This window comes from Melozone crissalis, unplaced genomic scaffold (genome assembly GCF_028551555.1).
Source record: "Melozone crissalis strain CALT ecotype California unplaced genomic scaffold, PUWL_Pcris_2 ptg000077l_1, whole genome shotgun sequence".
Classification (NCBI taxonomy): domain Eukaryota; kingdom Metazoa; phylum Chordata; class Aves; order Passeriformes; family Passerellidae; genus Melozone; species Melozone crissalis.
This window is the reverse complement of record NW_026535854.1, coordinates 2,192,025-2,200,402: the sequence shown is the minus strand read 5'-3', so window position 1 is coordinate 2,200,402 and position 8,378 is coordinate 2,192,025. Positions and strand designations below refer to the sequence as shown.

General features: G+C 57.2%; 1 gene segment (V, D, J or C); it reads left to right on the top strand.

The window, feature by feature from the left end:
* Positions 1-1,395: 1,395 nt before the first annotated feature.
* LOC128946186 (Ig heavy chain V region 6.96-like) lies at positions 1,396-2,869 on the top strand (the record flags this gene model as incomplete). The annotated part of the segment is given in 3 exon segments: positions 1,396-1,738; positions 2,266-2,336; positions 2,795-2,869. Coding segments are annotated over 3 exon segments (489 nt in total), but the record flags the coding sequence as incomplete, so codon positions are not given.
* Between the last annotated feature and the right edge of the window lie 5,509 nt (positions 2,870-8,378).

The window sequence follows — 8,378 nt, the reverse complement described above, 5'->3', positions numbered from 1 at the left end:
TGTCCTGCAGGGGTCCGGCCAGCCATGACCCTGCTGGAGTGCAGGGGGGACCTCCAGCCCCCCTGGGGGTCCCTGACGTTGCTGTGCCACACCTCTGGCTTCAATTTCACAAAATCTGCAATGTTCTGGATCCGCCAGAGACCTGGGCAGTGGCTGGAATTCGTCGCAGGGATCAACGGTGCTGGTTCCACCCCCAGATATGTGCCATCATTCAAGGGCTCAGTCAGGATCTCCAGGGACAACGGGCAGAGCTCGGTGACGCTGACCATGAACAACCTCAAGGACGAGGATTCCGGATCCTATTGCTGTGTCAAAAACGCCTATGATGGTTGGGGTTGGGAGGCTCATGCTGCTGGTTCTACTTTTGGTCCTGGCCACATCCGTGTGTCCCCACCTGTCCCCGTTCCCCAGGTCCTTCCCCCCTACCCTTGACCCCATTGTTGACCCCCACAGACCCAAATCTGGACCATTTTTCCTAAATCTTGACCATTTGCACCCAGGTTTGGGGGACCTTGGTTGAGCCTTGTAGCCAAGAGCTGAGGTTAGGGGCCGAGAGCAGAGATTTGGGGCACAACCAGCAGAGTTTGGAGCCAATGGTCACAAGTGAACCCCGCTGTGATCTGGGGAACACAGGGCACGGTTTTGGGGATGAACCTTTGAGAATCATTTCAAATTCTGAAAGCCCCATGGAAATGTGTGAGGTGAGACAGTGATTGGGGAGATTGGGGAAAACGGTCAAGATTTGTGGCCAACACTAAAGATTTGGAGGAAGAATGTGGGGTTTTGGGATGTTTGTGGGCACAGCATCGAGGAGGGGCCACCATAGGCATCGTCATAATAACAAGCATCAATATTAGGACCACAACCACTGCTGTAACATTTGGCGCAAAAATAGGACCCGGAATCCTCGTCCTGGAGGTTGTTCATGGTCAGCGTCACCGAGCTCTTCCCGTTGTCCCTGGAGATCGTGAACCGACCCTTGACTGAATCCGCGTAGCCGGAGTTGCCACCATCGTTCCTGATCCACGCGAGCCATTCCAGCCCCTGCCTGGGTCTCTGGCGCACCCAGAACATGTCGTAGCTACTGAAACTGAACCCGGCCCCTCGGCAGAGGAGGCGCAGGGACCCCCTGGGGGGCAGGAGGTCCCCCCTGCACTCCAGCAGGGTCACAGCCACCTGGAGCCCTGCAGGAAAAAGGGGAGAGGATGGAAATCAAAAGTCTGATAGGTCAAGGGCCTCCAAGTGGGTGTGGCCAGCTGGACAAAGGGGTAGAATCCTCCTGGGGGGAGGGTGATAAACTCCAAGGGTCCCAATTTTGGGCCAAGAGTCAGGATTGGGGTCAAGGGTTGAGCTTTGGCCCAATCCCCATCTCCCCTTTGTCCCGCAGGGCTCAGGGCGGCCGTGACCCTGCTGGAATGCGGGCGGGACCTCCAGCCCCCCGGGGGATCCCTGCGCCTCCTCTGCCGAGGGTCCGGCTTCGATTTTGGCAGTTTTGGCATGGGCTGGTATCGACAGAGGCCTGGACAAGGGCTGGAGTACATCGCAAGGATCAGTGACAGTGGAGGTTACACCAAGTACGCGTCATCGGTCAAGGGCCGGGTCACGATCTCCAGGGACAACGGGTGGAACTCGGTGACGCTGACCCTGAACAACCTCAAGGACGAGGATTCCGGATCCTATTTCTGTGTCAAAGCTCCTGGTGGTGGTGGTGCTCCTGCTGATTATATTGATGGTGCTTGTACTGTCCCCATCTCCTCGTGTCCCCCTGTCCCCATTGCCCAGACCCTTCCCCCAGACCCCCAGCCCACACCCAGCCCTTGACCATTGATCCCAACCTTGCTCTGCCTCGGCCCCAATTCTCACCCGCTGACCCCAAACAACAACTCCTGACCCCAAATCTCCACTCTGCACCCAAAACTTGATTCTGAAAGTGGATACTTCTGGTCATGGGTTAAGATTTCAGTAAACTTTGTGGTTGAGAGTGGAGAATTTGGGGCAGAGCCAGGGCAGGGTTGGGAGATGGGGTCAGAAATGGGGTCAGGGGCAGGGTTTGGGAGAAGGGTCTGGGGAACCTGGACAGGTGGGGACACAGCCATGGGGATGGGGTCAATACCATCAGCAGCAGCACCCCAAGTATCATAGGCAGCTTTCCCGCAGAAATAGGATCCGGAATCCTCGTCCTTGAGGTTGTTCATGGTCAGCGTCACCGAGTTCTGCCCGTTGTCCCTGGAGATCCTGAAACGACCCTGCACTGATGATGCGTAGGCGTAGCTGGATCCATCTTTCTTGATCGCTGCGACGAATTCCAGCGTCTGCCCGTGTCTCTGGCGGATCCAGTACATGGTGAAACTCCCGAAACTGAACCCGGACCCTCGGCAGAGGAGGTGCAGGGACCCCCCGGGGAGCTGGAGGTCCCCCCCGCACTCCAGCAGGGTCATGGCCGCCCGGAGCCCTGCGGGATAGAGGGGAGATGGGGATGAGGCCAAAGCTCAACCCTTGACCCAAACCCTGACTCTGGGCCCCAAATTTTGACACTTCTGCCTCCACATCCTCCCTCGACTGCCCTCTCAAGTGGGTCCTGCCAATTTTTTCTGCAAGCCATGCCCCTTTTCGTGTTCTGGACCAATCTGAGTCCTTGTTTCCATCCTCTCCCCATTGTCCCGCAGGGCTCCTGGCGGCCGTGACCCTGCTGGAGTGCAGGGGGGAACTCCAGCCCCCCGGGGGGTCCCTGACGTTTCTGTGCCGAGGGTCCGGGTTCAATTTTGGCAGTTTTGGCATGCAGTGGTTGCGCCAGAGTCCCGGGCAGAAGCTGGAGCCAGTTGCAAGTATCAGCAAATGTGGCAGCACCTACTACACGCCATCGGTCTAGGGCCGGTTCAAGATCTCCAGGGACAACGGGCAGAGCTCGGTGACGCTGACCATGAACAACATCAAGGACGAGGATTCCGGATCCTATTTCTGTGCCAAAGCTTTTTGTGCTGGTTGTTGGGCTCCTGTTAGTCATGGTGATGGTGCCTGTGATGGTGTGAAGCTCCTGGTATTTGCTCTGGTCTCATCATTTTATTCCCAAAGCTCTGATTTTCATCCCAAACCTCACCCATTGACTCAGATCTTCATCCTTTCTGCCCGTTTACACCAATGGTCAGCACTGACCCCAAACCCTCCCCTGCTCCTGCCCCAAATCTGAACCATTGGCCCCAAACCTTCACCCATGGCCTCCAATTCAGGCCTCCTCCAATCAGGGCCCGGGAGCTGGAGGGGATTTGAAGACATCGGGGAGATTTGGGGTGAATTTTGCTGCAAACTTTCCTTGTTTGGGGCAGAACCTGTCGGGGCTTTTTGGCTCCATGGTTGGCGTTGCTGAAAATGGGGGAGATCGCTGGGAAAGGCTCAGGAATGGGGCTAAGAGCAGTGATTTGGGGAAGGGTCTGGGGACTGGGGACAAGAAGGGCTCACAAATGGTGGTGTGACCACCGGCAGGGTCAATATTAGCAGCAGCATCAGCACCACCACCATAAGTAGATTTGGCACAGAAATAGGTGGCGGAATCCTCGTCCTTGAGGTTGTTCATGGTCTGCATCACCCAGCTCTGCCCGTTGTCTTTGGAGATCGTGACCCGGCCCTTGACTGAAGGTGCGTAGCCGGTGCTGCCACCACTGCTGCTGGTACTGGCGATGTATTCCAGTGTCTGCCCGGGTCTCTGGCAGATCCAGAACATTCCATAACTCCCGAAAGCGAACCCGGCCCCTCGGCAGAGGAGGCGCAGGGAACCCCTGGGGGGCTGGAGGTCGCCCCCGCACTCCAGCAGGGTCACGGCCGCCCAGAGCCCATCCCCAAATCTTCACGAATTTCACTCATAACTCCCCCTCTTTGGTCCCAAATCTCCACCAGATTTTTCTGGTATCCTAAGGTTTCTCAAACCCTGCAATTTAATTCAATATTCTCATTAATTAATTGGACACCTGCTCCTCAGTTTTCCACATTGACTTCAAAAGTAATATCGTATTAACGACCGCCAAAACGTTCCAAGACCCCAACCCTGTCACATCCAAGCCACGGCCTTGAGCTCCCTCCGGCTCCTGGCCCTGCTGATCCTGCTGCCCTTACCAGGTGGGTCCTGCCCCGTTTTCCCACTGGCCACGCCCACTCTGAAGCCCACGACCAATCAGATTACTCATTTTTAATCACCCGTTCTTCCCGCAGGGCTCCGGGCGGCCGTGACCCGGCTGGAGTGCAGGGGGGACCTCCAGGCCCCCGGGGGGTCCCTGCGCCTCCTCTGCCGAGGGTCCGGGTTCAGTTTAGGGAATTTTGACATGTACTGGATGCGCCAGAGACCCAGGCAGGGGCTGGAATATGTCGCAGGGATCACCAGCAATGTTGGCAGCACCTGGTACGCGCCGTCGGTCAAGGGTCGGTTCAGGATCTCCAGGGACAACGGGCAGAGCTCGGTGACGCTGACCATGAACAACCTCAAGGACGAGGACTCCGGATCCTATTTCTGTGCCAAATATGCAGGCGCTGGTTGGGCTGTTACTGCGAATCCTTTTGTCCCCATCGACATTGGTGTTTCCCCACTTGTCCCCATTTTCCAAATTCTTTCCCCAAACCCCAGCCCCTGACCCCATTCCTGTCCCCGTGTCCCAGCTCTGCCCTGCTCTGGCCCCAAATCTCAGCTTCTGGACCCAAATCAGGGCCAGTTTCACTCTGAGCTCGGCCTCATCCCTCCTATCCCAACCACTGCGCCCAGACTTGTTCAATTTTACCCCAAATCTCCCCTGCGGGCACCGAGTCACAGCCACCCACCCAAATCTGCCCGTTGGCCTCACATCAGGAATTTTGGGTCAAATTTGAATTCTTGATCCCTTATCCTAACTTTGGGCCCAAATCCAGGCATTTCGGGGACATTTGGAGATCGAGGGCACTGAGAGTGGCCCAAAGGGGACATTTAGGGCAGAGCCAGAGCAGGGCTGGGACACAGGGTGAGGAATGGGATTTGGCGGAAGGGTCTGGGGTGCGGGGATGCAGACAGGGACCCAGTGATTGGATCAGTTGTATCAAGAGCAGCAGCACCTCTACAACAAATCACCACTACTTTTTGCACAGAAATAGGAACCGGAATCCTCGTTCATGAGGTTGTTCATGGTCAGTGTCAGCGAGCTCTGCCCGTTGTCGCTCACCTTAGTGAACTGGCCTTTGACGGAGTCCGCATAGTAGATGCTTCCAATTTTTCTGCTGATCCCCGCCACCCATTCCAGCCCATGCCCAGGTCTCTGGCAGATCCACAGCATAGCAAATTTTTCGAAATCAAACCCAGAGGTGCGGCAGAGGAGGCGCACGGACCCCCCGGGGGGCTGGAGGTCCCCTCCGCACTCCAGCAGGGTCACGGCCGCCCGGAGCCCTGCGGGACAGAGGGGAGATGGGGATGAGAAACCTGATTGGTCCAGGGACTCAAGGTGGGTTTGGCCAGTTCGAAAAAGTGGCGGGACCCTCCTGGGGAAGGATGATGAAAACCAAAGATCCCAATGTGGGGCCAAGGGTCAGGATTTGGGTCAAGGGTTGAGCTTTGGCCTCATCCCCATCTCCCCTTTGTCCCGCAGGGCTCCGGGTGGCCGTAACCCTGCTGAAGTGCGGGGAGGGCCTCCAGCCCCCCGGGGCTCCCTGCGTCTCCGCTGCCAAGGGTCCGGGTTCAGTTTTGGCAGTTTTGGAATGAGCTGGGTCCGTCAGAGACCCGGGCAGGGGCTGGAGTGACTCGCAGGGATCAGCTGCAATTGTGCTTACACCGAGTACGCGCCATCGGTCAAGGGCCAGTTCACGATCTCCAGGGACAACGGGAAGAGCTCAGTGACACTGACCATGAACTACCTCAAGGACGAGGATTCCGGATCCTATATCTGTTCCAAGGGTGCTGGTGCTACTGCTGGTGACAATGATGCCTATGGTAATGGCCCCACCCCCATAGCTCTTTCACCACTTGCCCTCACCTGTCCCAGACCCTTCCCCAATCCCCAGGCCCCTGACCCCATTCCTGTCCCCGTGCCCCAATCCTGCCCTGACTCTGCCCCACATTCTCAGCTCCTGGCCCCACACCTCAGCTCGGGGCCCACTCGGGTCCATTCGGGCTCCTGAGCTCTAGTAGGCCATTCTGACCCTGCCCTGCACCGATGGAACGTTCCAGGTGACTCCACCCTTGCACCCATCTGCTTCTCTCAGCAAGGAGCCCTTGCCTCGAGATCAATTTCAACAATTTCATCTCCCCTAACTTTCATGTGTTTTTGGGAAAAAAAAAGGGTTTTTTCTCCATAGATCCCTGAGAGGATTCCAGCCCAGCCCCAAGGAGCAGCCCCAGACACCGAGGCCGCTGAGGGAGAAGTGAAGCACCAGGTGGGAGTGACAGAGGGAGGGAGGGAGGAGAAGACGCCGTGATTTTGGGGCTCCGCAGCCTCCACCCACTTCCTCCCCGGCAGCTGCTACGGCACGGCTGGGGTGGGAAAGGAAACAGAGAGTTCCTGGTTTTGGTCATTGTGAACATCTGTGTTTGGCAGAGGGCAGCTCAGCCTCTGGGTGCTGCGGCAGAGCGCCGGCTGCACAAAAAGCTTTGTGTGCAAAGGGCCCTGGAGCGATCCCCGTTCCACACTGGGACGGAGGGGAAGGGACAGACTGTGGAGGAATGGGGAAAATTGGGGGGAAATTGGGAATTGCGGAAGTGATGGTGGAGTTTGGGGGAAAATATCTGAGATGTGAGAAAAAGAGCCGGGATTTTGGGGAAGGATATGAGAATGCTGTGATTTGTGGAAACACAGAAGAAAGGGCTTAAGGCCACAACCACCATCAACACCATAAGCATAAGCAGCATTACCACAACAACTGGTGTAACATTTGGCACAGAAATAAGCGGCGGAATCCTCGTCCTTGAGGTTGTTCATGGTCAGTGTCACCGAGATCTGCCCGTTGTCCCTGGAGATCCTGAACCGGCCCTTGACCGATGGCGCGTACTAGGTGCTGTCACTGTTGCGTATAGCTGCGATGTATTCCAGTGTCTGCCTGGGTCTCTGGCGCACCCAGCCCATCCCAAAACTCCAGAAACTGAACCCGGACCCTCGGCAGAGAAGGCACAGGGACCCCCTGGGGGCTGTAGGTCCCCCCCCGCACTCCAGCAGGGTCACGGCCGCCCGGAGCCCTGCGGGACAAAGGGGAGATGGGGATGGGAAATCTGATTGGTCCAGAAGGGGAAAAGGGGAGTCACTTCCAGGAAAAAGAGGCAGGGCCACCTGGGAGGGGCAGCAGGAGCAGCAGGGCCAGGAGCCGGAAGGGAGCTCGAGGCCAAGGCCGGGATGTGCCGGGTTGGGATCCCAGGGGGAATTGGGTGTCGTTCACGGTGTATTAACTGTGCAATCAATGCAGAATGCTCAGGATGAGGTGTCTAAGTAATAAAAGAATGGATTGGGGTTAATTGCAGGTTTTGAGGCATGTTGAGATATGGAAAACTCTGGGGGGGTTTTGGGACCAAACAAGGGGAGTTATGGGAGAAATTGGTGAAGGTTTGGGGATGGGCTCCGCGTGGCCGTGACCCTGCTGGAGTGCGGGGGGGCCTCCAGCCCCCCAGGGGGTCCCTGTGCCTCCTCTGCCGAGGGTCCGGGTTCGATTTTGGCAGTTTTGGGATGGGCTGGATGCACCAGAGACCCAGGCAGGGCTGGAATGGATCGCAGCGATCTGGAGCAATGGTGCCACCTACTACGTGCCGTCGGTGCAGGGTCGGTTCAGGATCTCCAGGGACAACAGGCAGAGCTCGGTGACGCAGACCATGAACAGCCTCAAGTATGAGGATTCCAGATCCTATTTCTGTGCCAAGGATGCTGATGGTTATGGTGCTGCTCCTAATGCTGGTTGGGGATGGGGTGACCTTCACCGTCAGTATAACCAGCACCATAATTATAGTAACCAGGAGCAGATCTGGCGCAGAAATAGGATCTGGTATCCTCGTCCTTGAGGTTGGTCATGGTCAGGGACATGGAGCTCTGCCCATTGTCCCGGGAGATTGTGAACCGGCCTTGCATCGACGGCGCGTAGAAGGTGTAACCCCCACTGCCGTAGTAGATGCTGGCGATGAATTCCAGCCCCTGCCCAGGTCTCTGATGCATCCAGAACAGGTCAAATTTTTCAAAATCGAACCCAGACCCCAGGCAGAGGAGGATCAGGGACCCCCCGGGGGGCTGGAGGTCTCCCCCGAACTCCAGCAGGGTCACGGCCGCCAAGAGCCCTGCGGGACAAAGGGGAGATGGGGATGGGGCCAAAGCTCAACCCTTGACCCAAATCCTGACAGTTGGCCCTAAACCGGGACCCTTGAATTTCATCATCCTCCTCCCAGGTGGGTCCTGCCC